General features: G+C 36.5%; 1 protein-coding gene across 2 annotated transcripts in view; it reads right to left on the bottom strand.

The window, feature by feature from the left end:
* Positions 1 to 22,875, bottom strand: part of WDR33 (WD repeat domain 33) — a 55,694-nt gene that overhangs the window by 20,966 nt on the left and 11,853 nt on the right. For both annotated transcript variants that reach the window (XM_009284289.1, XM_009284292.1), the window contains exon 7: positions 604 to 730. In XM_009284289.1, coding sequence (XP_009282564.1) covers positions 604 to 730 — 127 coding nt within the window. The remainder of the gene's footprint in view (positions 1 to 603; positions 731 to 22,875) is intronic.

The following is a 22,875-nucleotide window of genomic DNA, read 5'->3' as shown; positions in this document are numbered from 1 at the left end:
CTGGGCATCGGTCAGTGGGTGGTGAGCAATTGCATTGTGCATCCCTTGCTTTGTGTATTATTATTACATTATTATTACATTATTATTATTTTATTTCAATTATTAAACTGTTTTTATCTCAACCCACGAGTTTTTCTCACTTGTGCTCTTCCAATTCTCTCTCCCATCCCACCGGGGGGGGCGGGCGGGCAGCACGGGGAGGAGTGAGCAAGCAGCTGTGTGGTGCTCAGTTGCCGACTGAGGTTAAACCACAACACTACTGCAGCGTAAGAAATTTTTCCTCAGCCAGATGAAACACCTCATTTGTGTTTCCATATCTCAATTCTGTTTTCCAAATGAGAACTGTGTGAGTAGGACATCTATGGAGAAGTACAAAGTAAATTTAAATAAGGAATATTAAAGTCACAATTTTCCAAGTATAGCCTTGACTTCATCTAACATCTAGATTTTCTGGCACAACTAAAGCACTAGCTTTACATTTGAAGCAATTGTGTATAGCTGAAAAGATGTGAGGCAAAAAGCTGAGAAGGGAATTAAAAAAAAGATTATGTTATGAAGTTAGCTTATATTTGAGCAAATCAAAGTCTGTGGGCAAGAACTTACAGTGTGGCAAGGCTCTGGCCAGTCTTTGGATCCCAGAACTTGATGGGTTGTTGGCTATCTTTACTTCCCGATACAACTAATCCCTTTGTCGGATGCCAGTCAACACATTTCACATCTGCTCCATGTCCTGTTACGAAGATAAAAATTGTTCATTTTGAGATTTCACGGACACTGAAAAGACACTGCAAAATTAAAGGGGGCACACCTTATAACTGTAATGTAAAACTGAATGAAAAACATCACAGAGCACAGGTCACAAAACAAAATCAAACTAAAAAAAACCTCTTCTGAGTTATTTAGGTTGCTTTCCTTCCCACTAATCACTGGGAGCATCTTCTCCTCAGATTACACCCTCAAACCAAGCTCACTTCACCAACATAAAAATTCTCTAGGAAGTTTCTGCTCAAACCGCTACTTTTCTTTAGGCTCTGGCCCTATACTATTACACAGTATTTTAAACGTTATACTGATGAAGTGTTTGTATGGAGGTGGTAAGGGAAAACAACACTGTGACACTTCACTTTCTGTGAAATATTGTAGAAATGAAAGGCAAATACATATTTGTTCCTATCCTATCAGTACTACCCTTTTGCTGTCCTGTCAGAAAATAAGCAAAGAAATTAAATTATGGATCTGAAAACTAAATTAGCATATGATGAAATCTTCTGAGGTGTAACCTCTTATCAGGTCAGAGGGATTCAGGTTTCTCTACGCTCAAGAGTTAGGAGAGAAAAACCCTCGTGATATAATTTCGTTTTAAACAGACTGACTGACCTTGACAGAGAATCAGTGCTGCTCAGATGATCTAAAATCTGTCAGGAAGAAATGCCTGTTCCTACTACACAACAAAATGAGGTTTCTGAGCTGAACTACAGGGATTTAGACAAGAAATAACGAATGATAATTTCTTTCTCCAATCTCTCTCCATGCCAGCCCACTTCAAGGGAAAGCCAACAGTAATAGTCAATGCCAGAAAATGAGGCAGCATGCAGTAACTAAAGAAAGAAGCAAGATGAGAAAGGAAGGGCTGTCTGCAACATAAAGGCACTGAAGTTATAAAATGATATGGAAGAATGGTAGCATGTTTCATGAAAGACAAAGGGTTGCCATCAGACAGCTCCCACAAGTACTACACGGTGCTACATGGTGGAACACCTAACTTCAAGCAGCACAAGCTGTCTTAATACAGGCCTCAATTCGACAAGACATTAAAAATTATCAGTCGAAATTTTCCTGAGGCCACACACAAATCAAATTAGAATAAGCAATATACTTCTATCTTAAAATAAAAGCAAAATGTTAACAAGTAGAGCACACTCTCCATCAAATGAGTGCAACTTTCCTCCTCTCTGGAGGAAAGGACAGACAGGGGAGAGATTCTTGACCCAAGAAGAAATGAATACAGCTTTGGTAAGTATATGGGGAACAACTTTAAGGATCAATTGACAATACAGATGAAGGAACCCAACACTCCTCCCCCAGCCATAGCAGGTAGAATTGCCCTTGGAAGATGTGGGGTCTCAGGGAAGAGCAGGATCCTCAAGTTGCAAAGACTATAAATGTGCTCACAAGCGCCCACTCTGGTGGTCTGTCCTACCAACAGAGGGGCACTTTGAGATGTATTGTCTCCCTTCTCTCTGGCTCTTCTGATGCAGAAAGAAATGAAAGGCACTGTCTATCTGGATTTGCTCTTACTAAATCTCTCTCAACTAAAACATGAAGCTGAATGCTGAGCAAACCTTGCTTCCAAGTGTTTATTTGGGAGGAACAATTTGGCCAGTAGTAAGAGAGAAAGCGCTCTTTCTCCACAGTGGAAGGCAATTAATGCTTGCAGATTTTCAGCCGATGATATCCTGTAGGTACTTGCTATCCTGCAGCCCCCAGGGAAAGACAGGGGATTTTAATTCAAGGGCAACAATAGGCCCTTATAGAGAAACGTTCCATTACAGTTAATAACTGGTTGAACTGTACGAAAATGTGTTCAGACTAGAATACTTGAGTACTATCATAAATATGAAAAAAACCAAAGCCCAGCAAAACCATAAAAAGACCTACCCACACGGACTAGAATTACATTGGCCTTGCTGCTCCTGAAATAAAGACAATTAGTAACAGAAGAGCGCTGAGAGACAAAGGGCTACTCTGTTTAGTTGGTAAGATTGCATCTGGAAAACGAGTTATGCTTGTGAAAGGCCATCTCTGGATGACAGCTCATCCTCTGCAAAACCTGATTTAGGCTTTTCTTTTGAGACCTAACCTGAGTTAAACCAGCCCAAATACGTACCCTGAGGGAAGAAAGGCTCAGCGTGGGCAATCCAGTTCAAGTTCAGAGCCACACTCTTAAACAGAGCAACCGAAGCACCCATCCTCTAAAAGTCTTCAAAAGGGAGCAACAGTGACAGGACAGCACAGGACTGATGGGCTTCTGAGAAGCCAGGTTTGATAGTCACTACCCACTAGCCCCAGACCACAAAGCTGAAAGGTAGTAAAAGATGCCAGGACACTCAGAACTTGTAACCAGAGCAGATAAATCATTAGGTACTTAGCAGCAGGCTTCTGACCATCATCAGCACATTAAAATTGACCACAGGGATCAGAAGAAACTTACCATAAACATAACCATTATAAAGATAGGTAACTGGCATTTCCTGCAGAGAGCAATCTTTCAACCAGTGTGCTCTGGACTACAGTAATAGTGGGGAAAAACTGGGACCCTCCTTTGTAATCTAATCAAAATGATCTGTCCTGCCCTCAAGAGAGGCATCTCTTAGACAAAGTTCTGCACCAAATGGGATCATCATATATACTTAGCTATAGGTTCCTAATGCAATGAAGCTTTCTAGAGAGAAAATAAATTCTTTCCTACAACAATGATGATTCAAATAAACTATTCCCAAGGGACGAACTAACTCAGAAGAATTACATAAGGTAACTAAGATAAGTGAACAGCATCATCTAGTAAGACCCTTTTAAATTTTTTTTTTTTTTTTAATTGGAGCAATTGACACTGTATATTGCTTTTCCTTCTTTCTGCTGATAGATGTACATACTACCATCTGTAATGAGACAGATGATGCAGAAAATACGTTTAAAATAAAACTCCAGAGAAAAAGAAGCCTGGTAGCTCTTACTTCGCAGTTGTTTTCAGTTCTTAGTTCTAGGCTAAGACCTGGGAATCGGACTCTCCTCTGGTACAGAACCCGTCACCAAGCACCACACTCAGAAAACCTTAATTCATGCAAATCTCTGTTGTTTACATTCCTTATTTGCTGACTCTAAACAGCTTTTGCTCAGTAACTTCAGCAGTCACACATATGTATGTCCCTGTGACCTAGGACAGCCAGGATGGGAATTCCTCTCTGAACAATGCTTGCACCCTTTCTGCCCCCTGAGCCCCCGTCTGTAAAAGGCATAGACGTTATATCATTTCCCTATCTTGTAGGGACGCTTTATGGATAAATGAATTGAAATGTGTGAATTGTTCAGAAGTCATGGCAATAGAAGGCCTATAAACAAAGTGAAATGAAAGACTGAAGGTAAAGATTTTTGATAAACTGAACTCGTTTAAGATCATGAGTTAATGTCTGAGCATAAATCAATATACTAACACTTGTCAGTTTTACTTACTACAACTTCTTCTAACCTTTTAAAAAATCTGCAGAAAAAATAAAAACAAGCATATGTAGATTTTTAAAAAAGTTTAGATACAAAAGTATTTCTCTAATAATACTTTTCAGATGCATAATAAATTTTTGAACTGAGTGACTGTAATCACAACCCTGTTAATTAAAATACTGATTGTTAATACTTCTAGCCAGCTTATTTGAAGGGTTGTTCTTTAAAAGACACTGAACAGAAATACTGGCTGGTGAAAGGCGTAACAAGCTATAAGATTATGTGTAACAGTGTTTGAGCAAATCCACCATGTTACAAGCCTGGAAAAGTACACATAAATTAAGGACTTGATTTTTTTTCCCCTCTCACTCTAATTTCTGCATATATGACTTAGTGAATGTAATACATGGTGTAAAAAAGTTGGTTTGGATCACTGTCTTTTTAATTACAGCCTAGCATATCTATATATTTTATAATGCAACTGTGTATAAACTATCAATTATGGATATATCAGGTTTATTGCTGTAGCTAATTTTTTTTCTATTATATCCTTTCCCCTAGGAATGAGCCCCATTCTGAAGGCACATAAATTGGAAAGGGGTTTGATTACATTGTAGGATTTCTAGATCCTTCTCAGCAATTATTTGGATGTATATACACATACTGAGATGACACTCTTAAGGCATCTTCTTGTACTTTTTTAACATCCACATTCCAAAGAAAATGGACATTTGTAACTATATATATTTTAAAGAATAAACATAATCGTTTAACTGCAACAATACTGTTTCTCATTTAGAGAGAAATCTATTTGCTTGGATTTTTTTTTTTTTTTAAAGACACATGGTTCTCTCATGCTGTTTTAAATGGGGAGTAAAGAGAGCTGTGTATCCTCCACTTGAATTGGTCAGACTTGAAGCGTTTTCATCACCACACAGTAACATTCACCTTCCTGTAATCTGTATCCCCAAAATAACAGAACACCTCTCAGAAGAGCAGGCCCTTTGTAGGGGACTATTTCCAAGGGATCTGCAAAGAAACATCAAGTCTTACTACTGTTCAAGCTAAGGTTCTCCAACCCCAAAAAGGCCACGGGGGGGGGGGGGGGGGGGAAGGACCTGCAAGTCAAAGATAACGGAAAACAACCACGTTAGCAGAAAGGTGTTCTAAGTTTTCTACATAATTCCCTTAGACTTTGTTAGTTGCTTCCAGCCTACTTGGCAGATTGGATTATTCTGCCTGTTCCATTTTTATGGAAGGCTTTTAAAATGTTATCTGATGGTTACCCATTCCCCTAGCAATTCCCTGCTTCTATGTAAAGCTCACTTAGGAACCGAATACCTCGTATCTACAAGAACCCTGGTACTGTTTTGATAACACCAATCAGGTTAGCAATAAGGGTAAGAATATATTTTAATTCCAGTAGTGTTCTTTGCCCTATCACATTATGCGAACTATACTCCTCTTGAAAGCTGTCCTATGAGGTCTTTCACTTCCTATTCTCCACTCTAAGAATGAATACCACAGAAACCCTCCATCTACAGATACACAGCATGCTTTTTCTTTGTAGCATAATGTGAGAGGTTGGTGAATAACAAATTAAGGGAAAAGCTCCTTTCAGTCTTCAGTGGATTAAGAACAATGCCTCCCATCATACTTTCAGACCTCTGTCCCATGAAACTCAAGTTTTATTTTCCTTTATTTGCTCACAGTCTTTCTCTAGCTCTCTGCTAGTTTATTAAACTTGGTATCTAGAGAGATTGCTAGAGTTTTATTCTACCTACAGGGAATGTCTCCTAGATCATCAGTATTCCTCTAAACCAGCAGCAGAATGGGACATAATTAAGCCTTGTTTACAAATCCCTTTTTTAACAGTTCTATAATCATACTAAGTTTTCTTCCCAGACAAAAGCTCTTATAACAGGACAGCTTGTTTTTATTCTCTGTGAAATCAGAAGGTTAAAAAAATAATAATCAGTAAACACTAATGAAACAGGTGTGGGTAAACAAACGAGTTTTCCCAAGACTACCTGGAACAGGTAATCAGCCCCCAAAATGTGTTTCCATAAATGACTTCAGAATTTATATGTGCTAGTCCCAACAGAACTTACACCACTCAGTGAATAGTCTGAATTCTACAAAATCCTAAAACACTAGCAATAAAAAGTTTTAACTTAATGCTAGTTGTGTGCTTGCACAGCTTGCATAATGGCAAATGCACTGCAAAGAATCATGAAAAAATCTTGTTATATTCCATGTAATTACCAGTAATAGCATGTAGTGATCTGAATTCGTTACATCTGTTGAAATTTGATGACAATGTCTTCTGTAAGGGTTTATAGCAAGGGGAAGAAATCCAGCTGGGTCCCAGTGTATGTGGGAACTGGGTCATGCAGGGTTCAGTCTTTAACTAATGGGACCCACATGTTAAACTTAAAGTGACTGTTTAAATTCTTCAGTGAATTGAAGGTAGAATACTGAGCAACTTCCAAAGCTGAAATGCATTGCTTTGAACAGAAACAAAAATTGCACAACTGAAAATGTCTGCTGTTTTAGATTTGTAGTGTCAGGTGGGTTGTTTTTTTTTTAAATCATTTGAGTATCTTCATCCTAGAGTCTACAAACTCTATAAAGACACCTTTCCTTTTAGACATATTTGCTTTTTCCTAACTCCTGAATTTATTTTTGAGCGTTATCACTACCTACACCCAATCAGGTTATTTCCTGTATATGTTGTAAAACATATAGAGACAAAACAAGTTTCACAGCAGGTTGTGCAACAGCACAGTAATGGGACCAGCATCTGTAACATGCGAAGAACTGTTTAACATTCTCTTAGAACTGAGAAATACACAAAAATCAATTAAGTATGCATGTTTCACAATTTTGAATCATGACATAGTTACATCATATCTAGATTGATCACAGATAATTACCAACAGAAAGTTACTTTAGTATGTAAAAATTACAAAGTTTTCACTAATTTTGCTTAGTCAGTGTCCACATTTTCTAACTTACCACCACTTTTATGCACTTAAAAAAACCCCTATGTATAACATTAAGTGCATCTCTGTCACAGAGAGTTTGCCTATGTGACGATGCTTTAAAATGCAGCATAACGCTTAGTGCAATACAGTAGTCATTACTTCTAATTAAGAAATCATTATTAATCTTAAACAGAAAGCCATCAGGAGCCTCAGAGCTAGCTCAAGAGAAATGACAGGAAAAATCGGGCAGAAAGTGTAAAAGGGGAAGATACACCACATTAAAACTGTCCAACACCTTCTTATTCAACATATATATATGCTAGTGCTTGGCAGTAATGGCAGCTGAATTCAAGGACAAAGGCAGGTTTTCATCACAGAGTTAAATTATTTAAGAAAAGCAGACCGGATTCTACTTTGCACTTAGGCACAGTTATCTATTAAAATTCTCATGGCATATTACTTATAATTCCTTTGCAGGTATTCATCAGAGAATTAAGAGGGCTTTTTTTTTAAATTGCAAGAGGTAGAACAACATCCTTTTTTTTTTTTTTGCTGGTTACATTATCTGTAAAGTAGCTGGGACTAGATGTTCTTTTCTGTTCAAAAATTACCCAGCCTACTTTGAAAGCAGCAACACACTTGCTTTTCATTGACAAAAAATATTTATTTACAAAGGTATTTACATTTAATGATATTAAAAATAAATGTTGTACAAGAAACATTAAAAATGAACAGCAATTGTAAGAAAAATTCTCATGCTTCATAACAAAAACAGCTGACAGGAGCCGAAAAAATACTCCCTCAGAGAGAAACTGTCCCACAGTTTTCTACTGCTTGTTTTCTGGCACCTCCTTTTCAAGTATCTGGTACTAGTCCCTGGATCTGAAAGAGCTTGCACTGCCTCTAATGAGTGTTTACTGTCTTAAGCCATCAGACAAGACTGATCTTTAGTCTAATGCAGCATAGCAATTACTACATAATGCCATATAGAAAAGGGGAGAGTATAGCTGTGTCCAGGAATAGAACAACTGGTGGTCCTTCAAGGGAAGAAAAAGTTGAACTTGAAAGATGAGAAATTCAATGATTTTGTCAATCATTAGTCTGCAGTTCCCATAGATTTGTGGCTTTATATCTGGGTACAGAATCAGTTTGCTGGGCAGCATGTTTTTTTGTAAAAACAAAAAATATCCCTGAAAAGTGCGAGCTTTCACGTTAAAATGTTCCCAGTCACGTCCTCCAAACATGAACTAAACAAGTGTTTTGGAGTCTGCTCATAGCCTGTACCATCAACTTTAAAAAAAAAAAAGATGAATCTGATTAGAATGTCAAATAATTTGAAGCCTCACAATGATGGTTTATCTCAAACATAACTATTTAACTACTGGTCAGTCAGAACATACACTTATTTTATGAATCAAGAACGAAGTGGGGCATGTGTTAAAAACTGGTGCCTGAAGCTCAGCTTCTAGTTAAGTGATGTAATTTTAAGACGCACTGATCCTAGAGTAGCTTCAGTGATGTTTTTTAAACACATACTTAAGAAACTAGTTTTATTCACTAATTATTGAAAACGTTGACTGGTGTGTTCACTTGCTGCCATCAAGGTGTCAAAATCCCCAGCCTTTCTACCTGCAGACCTTTGTCAAGCCTTTGCCTGTTACACCTGTGTGAAACACCACTAAGCAAAGCCAAAGTTTGATATTTTTACTGAATACTACAATAAGTAATGGAAAGAAGGAATGTCAAAACCACAGTATTGATTTAGACATATTTTTAAATTAACCTGAAGCTAATAAAGAAACTTTGGTGCATCCTAAAATTCAGCATGGCAATTTCATGAAAGGCAGGAAGAGGAAGGAAATCAGGGGACACACTGCAGAACTGAGTACCAGCTTGCCTCAAGCTCTGTGCTCTGATCATAATTTCAGTCAAGGTTGTAAGCGGTCGAGTTGGAATACTTAGTTCCCAACTCAGGGAAGAGAACAAATACTTCCAGAAAAGCTAAGAGTAATCATCATTAATCATTTTGAGCACTTATTTCCTTTAACATCCTGATGGATGTTCATTAAAGTTCTGCTGGCGACTATGGCTGTTGCAAGAGAAAAGCATAGTCCAAATGTCTAGTTTAGAGGTTAATCCAAGTTTCAAACCACTGTCTGGCCACATGAGCAGATATCACTCTCAGCAACCTGCTAAAACCTAAGAAAAAAATTGTGGATCCCTTCAAAAGTAGTAACAAGAAGTCATAACTTGATATACCCTTACCCCCAAGTGAACCCAGAATCTTTTAATAAAAACACCCAACACAGAAGGCCTACCAAGATCTTTCAGTCAACTTGATCTTCCTTCATTGGAAGAACAGGTTTCAGTGTGTTTTTATGGTTAAGACTACAGGGCAGGATCTTACTTTCTTGCATCCCATTGAGAGGTACGCTCAACTCTCTTCTCCACCAGACAAATTACTTTTAAAGACAGACATGTTCATCTGGCTAGTCACAGAAAAACAACACTTTGTCCAGCCAGCTTCTCACTTTAAGGGATAGTAAGTTTGCAGGAAAACTGTTTTCCTTCTTGCCAACCAAAAAAGCCATGTAAGCTACTTTTGATAGCCAGTTTACCAATACAGAACATCCATAAGTATGAGCCCATTATCATTTTAAGCAAAAAAATAATGAGTTTAAGTACACAGAAGTTAGAAAAGCTATTTTCTTTGGTTCTAGGGCAAATACTGCATGAGCACCTGCTCTCAGTAATAAGTGAACAGCAGTTGGCCCAGGGGTGGGGCAGGGGGACAACAGAGAGACTATCAAACTTTGTATAGACTCTAGGAAAAGATTTGTGTCAGTCAATAATCCAGACAATTAGCAAGTACAAGAGATCCAAGAAGGGATATGCAGATAGAGGCCATTTAACTTGCTCTTTGCATTTTACAATACCACCAAGATTGAGCAAACTAGGAAGCAGCGGGTCTACTCAGGCAAACTGCTGGTAGAGAGCAGAGCACATAATATTGGCCTAATCTACAAAGCACTACTCTTTCTATACAGAGGTGAAGCTGAACAGACAGGAGAATTTTAATCTCAAGCACAAAGGACCAATTTTCAAGCAACTGAAATATGAAAGGGCTGTAAATTATGAGGACAGAAACACACACAATGAACAGAGTACCATGAACTAAAACAGAAAAAAACCCCAGCATGTAATATCATACGGTGACTTACGAACATGTCTAATCTAGTGGTGATCTCAGGGCTAATGAGAAGAAACACAGCAAAACTAAAAAAAAAAATTCAGTGCAAAAATGTAATTAAAATGCAGGAGCAAAACAATGATTTAGTGTTACAGACAGAAACATAATAGAGATAATACCTTCCATTGAAATTTCAATCAAGCAGCAAAGAAAAGATGAGCTCAGGCGAGCAACAGAAACAAGGAATGTTTTATCACAGTCTTACTTCAAATTTCTGCACCATCAGTGCTCTTATTTCCTCTTATTTTCCTGTGCTTTCCTGTATCACCACCACATCATCTGTGGACTCAGACCTCTTTCCTGCCACCTATTAATTTTGAAATTTAAGAAAATCTTTTCCTCTTTCTGATTTAAAGATAATACTGAAGTCCCTATTAAAGTAGAAGAAGCCAAATACTTTTTAGTTCTGTTTCAATTCTAAAAATAGGTCCCTATTAAGCAACTGTTTTGTAGAGTGTGGCTGTATAAATATCTATGAAGCTCTCTAAAATACCATGCATCCCCATATATCATTTTAAATTCCACAAGCACACAAATGGATCAAATAGTAAGGCTCTTCACACGTGATGAACAGAGACACAGGGAAAAAGATGGTGTTGAAAACTTACCAGGGATTTTGTGCGATAAAACCTAACAAAGAAAGGGAGAGATGTCAACAGGAAGAAATGGGATAAAACAATCCAGAGTACTTAAATAACTCAGATATATCAAAACCAGGGGAAAAAACATGGACAACATGCAAAAGACAACAGACATGGTTATGAGAAGAAGAAAGGCAAAAGGGCCCGTCACCAGTTTAAGTGGGGTTCCAAATGAGAAGTGCTGGTAACAATTGGTGGAAAATGCTGTTCTCAGATTCATCTACTAACGTCACAAGTAGATGTGAACAAAACAAGTGGTATTTGATTTAAAGTGCAGGGAAAAAAAATACTGTTTCTTCTTCATGTAAAAAAATAGCTGTGAAACAGGTTTCCTATGACAACGTATTAAGGGACTGCTCTTTCAAGACCAGAATAGCGGGTACAATAATTAAACAGACCACACCATATTACGGATAGACTGAATACTTCTTTGAACCCTGTGCTTCTTGAAATGACTACCAGTTAGATTTTTTCACTGCTGACTTCAAAGGAGTAAAAAAAAAAAAATCAGACAAGATACAAATACTGTACTGGCATTTAAGTGTGGTGTTTCCCTCTGTGATGCAGTCTATGACTGAATTTGTATTTGAATCTACAGGTACATGCACTCAGTAGCATGTTACAAATTTCCAAAATAAGCATAAAGGAACGATGCGGAGATTTGCATGAAAGTATCCTAAGAGCATACTGCAATTGTAAATGCAGTGTATGTTCTCATGAATTAAGCAGAACTTTAATGGAAAAGAATGTTATTAGAACAGGAAAATTTTCTCCCTAGAAGAAGAAAAATATCCAATTCAAATGCCAGATCTACACTTGGAGCAAATAACTCCTGGATGTTATTGCATACCCCTCCATGTTAGCACCAGAAACTGTCTAATATTTCAAAATGAAAATTTTCCAATTATAGGATAGACAGAAACTTTGTCAAAAACCTTACACTCCCAAGGAAAAAAAGTTAGTCTGAAATACTTTTTGAACTCTACAATAAAGTTTTAAAAAAGCTTTTAAAAAAAGTTTATACAAAATTCTAGAAAACACATAAAAAGCCAAATGACGTGGACAAAAGAATCCAAGACAGAGAATGTCCATCTATTTGTAAGTTCATGCACAGCAGAAAAAGAACAATTCAGACCATCTCCTCAGCAATGCTGAGAAAAAAGAAACTTTTACATTTTTCTGAAACAGTGATCTTGCCTGCAGTATTTTAACTCAATCTTCTTTGTTACAAGACTAGCACAAAAGCAGTAATATTAATACTAGATATTTTAGTTATTACTATTCTGGAAATAAAAGTTGAAAATATAAACAAGTTATCTATGGGACTTTTTTTTCTGGGTTTTGGAGAAATTGTTATATGAAAAACACCACCACAAAAGATACCTGCTAAACTTCAATCATGCAAATCATCTGCAGCTGTGCAAAAAATGTGGGCTCAAACCACCAGAAGAAAATGCCAACTAGATAATAAATTTAAAATAAAAGGCAAAAGAGAACAAGTGTTTACTGGGCAGATGTGATTCAGAAAGCAGCTCTTTCCTAAGGAACCTTTAGACTTCTCTCAGTGCTTTCTGTAGCAACTTTTAAAGTTTTTAATCTTACACACACCAAAAGAAAGGAAATAAAAAATATCTTTCCAGTCTCAGAAATGTACAAACCATCCACATAACAATGAACTGGGTCCATATATGAAACTACAGAGAGAGAAGATAGAAGCTAAAAAACAGTGCTTTGGGGAAAATGGCATACGTTTGCAAAATAACAGGAAAAACAAATAAGTTAGGCACATAAATAGCGAGGGGGGAAAAAAGTCATCACCAGTAAAAGGTTGCTACCCTGACCTCTGAGTGGAATTGATCTGTGCTTTTCAAATAAAACACCTTTTACAGTGCTGTCTGTGCTGTGTAGAAATAGCTAAGCTGAGGAATGGAAAACTGCAGTATTTCTCTTCTAGGAAGTTGGACTTTAGAAATCTTTCGTAAAATAAAATTACTGATAAATTGAGACCGTGACTGTGGGGGAGTTAGTAAAGTCTCCTCTTCACTTGCACAGCTAAATCTCCATACATAGTCTCATTCAAATACTAACAGAAGCAGAGACCAAAAAAAGATGACTTTCATGAAAGAAGATGACATCATTTCTGTTTCAGAAAAGGCTATGTAAAAAGCATGCCATTGCTACTGAAGTAACCCACTGAGGAAACTGAAAAAACAAAAATACATTTGTTGGCAAAATGATGCAAGATAACAGTTCTGCCAAATTTACATTTTGATTTTTAATATTTTTGTTAATACAGCAACCCTGTATTGGGAAGCAAAGTGCATTTTTAACCTTAAAAAGTTAACAAAAAAAAAGGAAGCTTTAACAGGTATAATCCCATGTCAACAGTTTATTTTCAGTGCAAGTTAAAATACAGTTATTGCTTTAGTACACAGAACACACCTTCATTAGACTAGTCTCTATTTTTGGAATACATATTCCCTTGTGAATTATCTGCTGCTAGAAGATGCAGTTGTTACAAGCGCCAAGGTGTCATGAACATGATCAACTGCGACACAAGCACTACATTGGAGAAAAAGGTACAGCAGGCTGAGAATCACCTGGCTTTAAGAATAACAGATTCTTCATCTTTTGGAGACTGGGCATTAATCATTTGTACTCCATCAGCAGCATCCTAACCTCCTCAAGACGGCACATCAATGAGGCTGGTTGTGCCTTTGTATCAATGCATCTTTCACAGAAAAGAAAACACTAGGGGTTTTAAGTTCTTTTTACATGACATCTACAGTGAGATGCAGTATGCATGACAGATACATTCTATGGCAAAATAAGCAGCAAAACCCATTATTCCTGCTATCACGTACAAACAAGTAAACTTTTACAAAAGCTATAGTAGTTTTTAAATAAAAGCCTGATTCATCTATCACAGAATTTTATGAATAGTCTTTTCTGCTACTGGGTGACTGAAGAGAAACTTTTTTTTTGTGAGGGACAGATTTTCAGGAAGATTAGTGCAATTTACCACCTTTCACTACCAGATAATTTATTCAGTCCGATTGGAACTAGAATTATCACACAACATCTGGTCATTAGAAAATGTTACCTAAATCAGCAGGGTTACCGGTTGCTACCACGCAGATGTCCAATTCACAGTAACTGGCATCAAAGAGCCATGCACTGTAGCAACTGAAAAATTAATTCACTTTTCACTCCTAAGCTCGAGTCCTCCTTTCTGTGCAAGGATGGCAAAGAGTAGACACATCAGGAAAAATATTCTGATACTCTTCATGTCTAGTAAATGCAACATTAACTTTTAAGATTTTTAATATGGCACTTCAAAATAAAAGTCAAATTAAATTCTAATTAAAATTCCCCAAATTGTTCATTTTCAAATATCACTACTAAACTATGTTTGTTAGATACTCGTGATAATTGCTGCTTTAACAAATCCTTCTAAGTATTTTTCAGGAAAACCTGTCTCATGCCTATTCTTTACTTGCATTTTGACATCTTGAAAAAAGTTAAAAAAACTTATTCAAATGCCAACATTCTATTTGAAGAAAAGTTACTAATTTGGTCAATAAAATATTTTGCAATGGGTTAAAAGTAACTTCTGGTATTTCTAGTAAATAATTTCTGTGGAATAAAATACCATTCTTTAGAACCTTCTTTGAATTTCAGTAAGTGCTAGGGCTTGCTACATGTTGCAGTGATGATACCTGATGGGACAGAGTTCTGCAGAAACTAACGCAACTTCAACCGTTGTGCACAACACAGACTTAATTGCCAGTATTTCCATCCAGACTTACTAGGAACAGACATCCTCATGGTGAAATTGTAGACTGAAACATACACAGTAAGTGCTCTTAAGGAGAAAGACTGTATATTCCTTGAAGAATTCCATGACGCAGGGAAAAGAAAATCGCAAAGTGGAAGAGAAGCACGCAGCATGTGAAGAAGCCTTTGAGCAAGCAGGATGTTTTTTTCAGACAGGAAGCAGCAGTTACATGTCTACAAAAGTGGCCATCAGGATTGCACCTGCTATTTAAAGCCTCCACCATTCCAGTTTTATAATGTGAACACAGAAATTCTAAAGTTTAATCTAGCATTAAAATTTCTGATTGCATTTTTGTAAAAGCCCCGTTTGAAATTGTCAGCAAATGCAATACATACTACAGAAATGACAAATCTAACATGCTTATGTAGGTGATTGGAACGGTCATTTTTTTCTCCATTCCTTTGGAAGCAAAGGATATTCCTGATAAGCTGGAAATAGTGTGAAAGAGAGAACCTACCTTTGCCCAACGATCTCCAGAATACTACTGCAGAGTACAAATCAATTTAATGTAATAAAAGAATTGTCTGAGTGAATTTAGCTTTTTACATTCCTAGTCTTAATACCATATGCTTACTTGTAAGTCTCTGGAGAACAGGGACTTCCAAAAGAACAGTGATCCACAGAAATCCATATTCATCAACATTATCAATATTCCTAATCACTAGATTTATCAAACTAGCCAAGAGAATAATGATTTTGAGAATATATGTACCACCAAAGAGAAAACACCTTATACATTCATTTTAAGTAGGTGGAGTTCCTGCTAGGGAAGCAACAGAGAGTCGTTGCTGTTTGAGGATTTTAAGAGCATAAAGCAAGATCTGTAGGGAAAAGACATCGTATTATCCAACTATATTAGCTGACCTAAAATAAGCAAGTTTGTGTCCTTAACACAGGTTGGTGTAGCTTTTAAAAAAAACCAAAACAACAAAAAACAACCCTTTTTTCTAACTATTATAAGTTGGTCTAATTAAAAACATTATTTCTGCCCACAAATTATGCATGGATAAGAAAGAGCAGAAGGCAGATGTAAAGAAAAGGCAGGATTCTTCTTGGCCAGGCACAAACAGCAAGCAGTAACACACTGCACCATATCAAGCTGCAGACCTAGTCAACCTTTAGAAAATAGAGACATCTTGCTAAAAATTTTTAGATCTTATAATTATGCTATATACAAGTATGCTTGATAGCTGTCCGGATAGTATTTTCCATGTGCAACTGTTCCTTTCTACTGATTAAGTACAATTCAGAAGGGGGAGTTTTGTCTACAGATTTTGGAACGTGGTGTTATTCCTTTCTGAACTCATCTATAGTAGAAACACCAGAACAAATCTGGCTTGGACTTTTCAAGTGCTTGAAAAGCAGCACGTTTCAAGACAAAACAACTTCTAATTTTCTTTTTAAGATAATTGCAGTCTCAAAATTGTATTTAATATTGTGCAGTCTTCTGTTAATATGCTTAAGCTTGAAAATTAATTATGTAATTTCTTTTTAGACATAAAGGTCAGTCAAAACGAGGGATAGGTGTGGACATGAACCCTGAAATACACTATGTAGACCAGCTTTAGCTTGAAAGAAAAAAAAATCTCTAACACCCATTTCATCTAGACATAAAGGCTGATGTTTGCAAACACACCAGGTCTACTTACGGCTCCTTTGGAGAACTTCAAAACATGATCTAAAGAAATGCACCTTCAAGAACAGTAATGACAAAGCAGATGGACAAACCTAGGCTGCATCAGTTTAGGCAGTGAAGCGGCTACCTAAATTACTTTCTTTTAAAGCAAACATTTTCAATGTATTTTAACTGTGCACGTGCTTTAGAGCTTTGCAACACTGCCTGCACAATCTATTTCAGGACTGCATAATTTTGAAATAAACAAGAAAGCAGCAAACGAATATTAAGTCCATAAAACATTCCAGTTGGCACCATTATAAAGGCTGAATACTTAACAGAGACTGACTGAAATTACATATGCATATAACGATTGCATATATATGTATATCTATATATCTGTAGATATCTTTTTACCTCACTGTTATTACATAATCAGAAGAAGCTTCAAAGATGCTGACAGCATGCTACCACATCTTCCATCTTAGTTACAACAAATTTTCATTGCTTGTAGGAGGACTCTAAGCAATACTTAAACTTCAGTAATGATTAAGTTGAACAAACTATTAATCACTATGGAATGACCAAACATTTATCATCTCTGGAAAAAATTCCACTAAACATTAAGAAATCTTTCCAATCCAAATAGATAGCGTGTATTTCCTCAGGCATGTTAAAAGCTGGAAGAAAACTAAAAAAATAATGAATTTTTGATACAGTCTTTTGAAGGTCAGTTCCTTATGTCATACCTGCTGGTGTACAGCTGAAGGTAACTAAAAATTAAATCACTAAGATTTTTTGTTCCTTTGTTTCCCCTTTGGCAAAACAGGGGAATTCGTATCATAAGATCACAGGATAAGTCAGGTTGGAAGGAACCTCAGAAGTCTCTTGTTTGACCTCCTGCTCAAAGCAATTGGGTCAGACCAGCTTGCTCATGGGTTTATCGTTTTATTTTGAAAACCTCCAAGGACAGAGACTGCACAATATCTAAAATTATGTAAAACTCTCACACTGTTCTACCGCACTAGTAAGAGAACAGCTAAAAAAAAAAAACCACCTGAAAATGAGACCCTCCATCTCCCCAGTAAAAATGGCATTTCAATGTGTTTTCCACTGGATTACAGAAGGAGATAAACTAAAATATTTTCTTTTTTAGAACTTTTAACTTTACCATAATACTCATTTTTCTAGTGGCAACATACCTGGAACATCAAATGAGTTTGAACTCAAACTTCCGGGGATTCCCATTAGACTTGCACTTAAGTGGGAAATTACTTACCTGTGAATACCATTTATCCATCAATTTGTGCTATGTCTCTCCAAATATTAAAGAATCATGAAAATTCTCTTTTCAAAGGAAAATGTTTTACATTTATCCGAAACTCTATGGACAAGTTTCTCCCACGGAAAGTTGGGGGGGGGAGGGGGGGGGAATCAGCTCTTCATTGAATTGAAAGAAGATACTCAGATTTTTTTAATCTTTAAGTGTACTAGTCATTTATAAAGCCAGGAAGAACCTCAACTTTTGATGAAAAATAGTTCTCAATGAGCATTAGGCCTTGTGTTAAGCAAGGAAGAATGCTGAAGTCTTGCTATGCAAATTATCAATCTGAGGACAGTAAATACTTGTCAGAGCTACTCCCTCCTTCAATCTTAACACACACAGAAAAATAAAGCAGAACAGGATCATCTTGGACAAGAGAGAAGAGTCAGCTATAAAGAGAGGTTCAAATGTAGAAGTATTGTGTAAGTATTTAGACTTGATTTTCCCTAACGTATAATAATAGTAATAATAGACTGGATCCTGAGCTACATTTTTTCATCAATTCATCCTGCTCTCTGAGGGCTAGAATAGCTACAGTTAAGTTCTGAGTTTATCAGGTGTTATAACTCTTTTTAGAGGAAGGTTTTTTAAAGTGATGGAAGTTTAAAAAGTAAGATTTTAACGTAACATTTAAAATATTTTCATGCTCCATTATTCTAAATAAAAAGGCAAAGAAAAAAAGCTGTTGCACATATGGTAGAAAATACGCATCTGCCAGCACACACCAGAAAGCTGGGTTTGCTTTTTACTAGAAGATAATGTTTTTCCCAATTTTAAGCAGCCAAGGGAGCACATTCCTCAGCTTTTTTGAATGGAAATTTTAAGTTTACTCTCTGAGATCTTGGGCACTTGGTAGAAGCACCTATTCCAGTCCTGTTACAGTTAACTTACAGTTTCTCAGGTCAGGCTCAAATTTAAACAGCCATGATAAGTTCCCTTTAAAAGCTTATTTTGGTGAGCAAAAAGGTACACACACAATTTCTATGAATGGTCAAAACCAGTTAAAGATAACTTTCTGTCTTCAAAGGCAATATATGCAAGATACTTGCAGTCCTTACCTTGTCTACACCAGAAAATTATACTGAAGTGATGCAACCACTTCTTTATGTGGCTGTAGTTGTATCTGGAATAGCTCTACCTAACTATCTATCTTTATGGGAGCAAAATCAATTTATACACAGTATGATCAATATTAAGAAAATACTGCGTTTAAAAAAAAAGATACATAACTAAGCCACACTTTAAATTGAACACAAGCCAGAACTTGACGGATTGTGTAATGTATCAAAATAATGTCTTGCAGAACTAGAAATATCAGATGCTTCCACTGAGTTAATAATTACAAATAGTAATCCAAACTGTCTGAGATGGAAGAAATGTTAAACTTTGTCTGTGAAACTTTTTATAAGATAAAAATATGTTGAAAAGTTGTAGTTTTCTCCTATATAGCTGTACTTCTGATGCTTACAGCTGTGCTTCTTTGAAGCCAAGACATTTAAAAGCCCTATCATTTAATTAAAAAAAAGTAAAAATCCTTTCCTCTATAAAATGAATTTATAAAACTTCCAAGACACATGCTTTACCTGCAATACACACATACACTTTCAACAGTAAAAATCAAAACGTCTTCCCTTGAAAAGTGTTTTGTTTTCAACAAAAAGCCTTTATCTGTAAATAGCAAAATTAAATGACAGTTTGTATTTTCACTGTGAAATAAATTTCAGTCACTTGGAAAGTTCTGGCACTGTACTTTGAAAACTAATGTTTATTACATGTTTGCATGTTGAATCTAATCAACAACTTTTTGCAGAAGCATGCAGCGCGTACGTGCCTCAATTCTCAACTGAAGCAATACAGAGCTAGCCTGCGGTCTGAAGTGCAACTATTAGATATTTCAGTTTTAGAGCTGTTAAATCGACAAAACTTTAAAAAAGAAAAAAAAATCCACACTACTTCTTAGGGACTAATAAAAGCCATAAAGGAATTTTAATCAACTGGTAGAGACAGCTTTTTCCTAGTTACAGTAGGAATGATGGTATCATTCACTCACTAAAATAGCACTCCATACTCATCTTCCGAATTAATACAGAATGTGTTCCTAACGCTACTCAAACTCATCAACTTGAGTCTCTGAGACTCATGACATAGAACATAAATTTTAAAAGAGATTAGGGGAAAAAATATGTGTGTATATGGGTACTATTCTTACACGTGTCCACACACACACACTATAGTATATATACACAAACTCTTGGTACATTATATACTGTCCGCTTGTGTCCAAGTGTGTCATTCAGCCATAAAAACCCAGCCTCTTCTCTGGCTGCTCCAGCAACTGAGTTTGTCCTGATTTATCCCCACAATGCCAGGAGCATAACTTCTGTTAGTTTCCACCACCTCATTCTCATCTCCTTACTCACACTGCCACTATCTTTTGTCAAACATTACACCAGCTGTTGTTTTATTAAGTTTTTTCACGCTGACACAGCCTCCACACTTTCCTTCTATTTGCCATCCTTCTCATTTCCAGCCACATTTCACCCAGTTTTTTTCAGGATTATTTATCCCTTTCTCCTGGTCTGCTACACAATCCCCATTTCAGCACATTCCCCAGTTTCTCTTTTGACTCTGTGTCTTCCTACAAACACAACGTGTGATGAGCAGGACTAGCTTTCTCATGAGAATGTAAGGCCAGGCAGGTAAGGAACAGAGAAAAAAATACCACCGTATTTGAGCTTGCAAATAATTTCCCTATCTCCGCATCTCCCAGTGCCTGGCTGTCCATCTTAAGTATGAGAACTGCAATGTTATTCACATGATAAAACTTGAAGCAAAGTGTCTCGCTACTAAAGCCAGAATATCACTCAGAGCTAAATGTACTATAATAGGAAATAACTTGAGTATGCAGAATTGAAATGATGCAAAAGAAAATATCAAATGCTTTGCAAAGTCTATGCTTACCTAGGTGCACAGAAGCTTTTAGTACAGTAACTACAGGATATGAAAAAAGAAAAACAAAAAGAAAAAAGCGGTCCGTTTAATCCACACACAAAAGAGAAGTGGAGTAAAGAAGCCTGCAAGGAAAGTTTCTACGGACTGACATGGATTATTTTCACCAGGAAGTTGTGGGTTTTGTCTTGTGAAGACTTCTACCATTTATTCTGAAATAGCATATTTCTGTAGTTACGCTCTAGTAGGAAATGGTATGTCAGATGAAAGATTCCATTAAAAAAAAATAAATGAAGTGCCCAATTCCGAGTATTTATCCGCATAAGATTTTATCAGAGAAGATGAGTTACTAACATAGCTTGCATAAGACTAACTCCAGATGATTTTGTTTCTGTTGAGAACCTTTAATATGACAGAAACTGGTGAGTAGATACCAGGAAGCCACCATCCTTAATGCATACAACCTCCATCCTTTTCAACAATTACACTTGCGCTGAGAAAGGAAGACTGGTTATCATCTTAGCATCAGTATTTAAATGCCTCTGTACTTTGGGATTTTTTTCATTAGTGTCAACGTAATCCGCTTAAAATAGTGTTTTTCTTTCTCAACAATGATGAGCAGGGCTTGAGGACAAAGCTCACTGCTGCATCAGTAGGTGAAATCCTGACCACTGTGCAGAGTATTGTGCCATATTATGTTTATTTCTATATGTAGTCACAACAGATGACAGTAAAGTTCTCAGCACTAAAATATTTATACTAACAAACCATAAAAAAGGTTTCACCCAGTTTAGTATTTATCTACCTCTTGCAATTATCAAACACACAAAAGGAAGCAGATGCAAGAAATCTTAATGACACAATCATAAAACTTCTTAAGGAAGTATCGTGTATTTCAGCAGCACTAAGTGTCGGCTGCCCTGTGAAACACTAGGGTTTCTCAACAGTCCTCCAAGCTTAACAAAATATATTTATTATAAGTATTAGCCTTTTTAGTGTAAAGTTTGCCCTTGGACTCAACATGAGAGATTATGTAACTTCCAGCTTCAGGATAATTTTCAGGGAGGAAGAGAGATTTCAAAATTGAATCTGAAATAATCTCATTCTTGCACAGAGCTTCTTCATTCTTGTCTCATGAAAAGTGTTGACAGAAGTGTCCGGTACAACTTTTTTAATAGCATCGTGCTGTGGCTCATCTCTCATGATGTCTTTCATTCATTCTTTAAGAATTCTATATATTCTTAGTTATTAACTTTTCAGGATTTTTAAAACACTAGATTCTAGATGAGAATCAGAACTCTTAAGACTTAGTATGTCATACTTCAATGTTACTCAGAACTGAACTGCAATATAAACCAAATACTTTTAGGCATATCAGACACAACCAGCTCCAAGAGCAATCTTCAATACCCTCTAATTCTCCTGGCATTGTTTTAGGGAGCAAAGCAAAGGCATCATGACACTACCTCCTAATCACCACCTTTTAATCACAGAAACCAAGGATCTCAAGTATAGTTGATCAAAATAAAATTTTTCTCCAATCCAGAACACTTCACAGAAGAAAACTGGTATTAGTCAACATAGCAGGAAGTTTCTTTCTCAACTCTCAGATGGATTTTTACATTTAACACAATTAGAATTGGATATTTTAACAAGTCTACCTCTAATAAAGTTTCCTATACAGAGAAAACCAAGATGCTGTAACCTTGAAAGTCACATTCAGGAATAAAACTGCGTTGCTAGATGACACCTGAACATTAGTAGCCTCAAGCAAGAAAAGACTCGATTCTTCCCATCTAGCATAGGTTATACCCACCACCCTAGCAAGCAGCAATGACTGAGGTTACCTATGAATTCAGGAACGTGTATATGTATTCACACTCCAAGTCCTTGGTGTTACTTAACTCTGGAAAAAGTGTAGAGAAAGATACTAGGAAAATATATTTTGCATGATAACTTCCATTTATGAAGCCAGAAATTGTATACAGTATTTCTAACTCAATCTCATAAAGGCAACAGAGAGGTTTCCTAATGAGATGAAGTGAATGAGACT

The sequence above is a fragment of the Aptenodytes forsteri genome, unplaced genomic scaffold, assembly GCF_000699145.1.
Source record: "Aptenodytes forsteri isolate BGI_AS27 unplaced genomic scaffold, ASM69914v1 Scaffold278, whole genome shotgun sequence".
In the NCBI taxonomy this organism is placed as follows: domain Eukaryota; kingdom Metazoa; phylum Chordata; class Aves; order Sphenisciformes; family Spheniscidae; genus Aptenodytes; species Aptenodytes forsteri.
The sequence above is the reverse complement of the archived record's forward strand: the minus strand, read 5'-3'. Positions and strand labels throughout refer to the sequence as shown.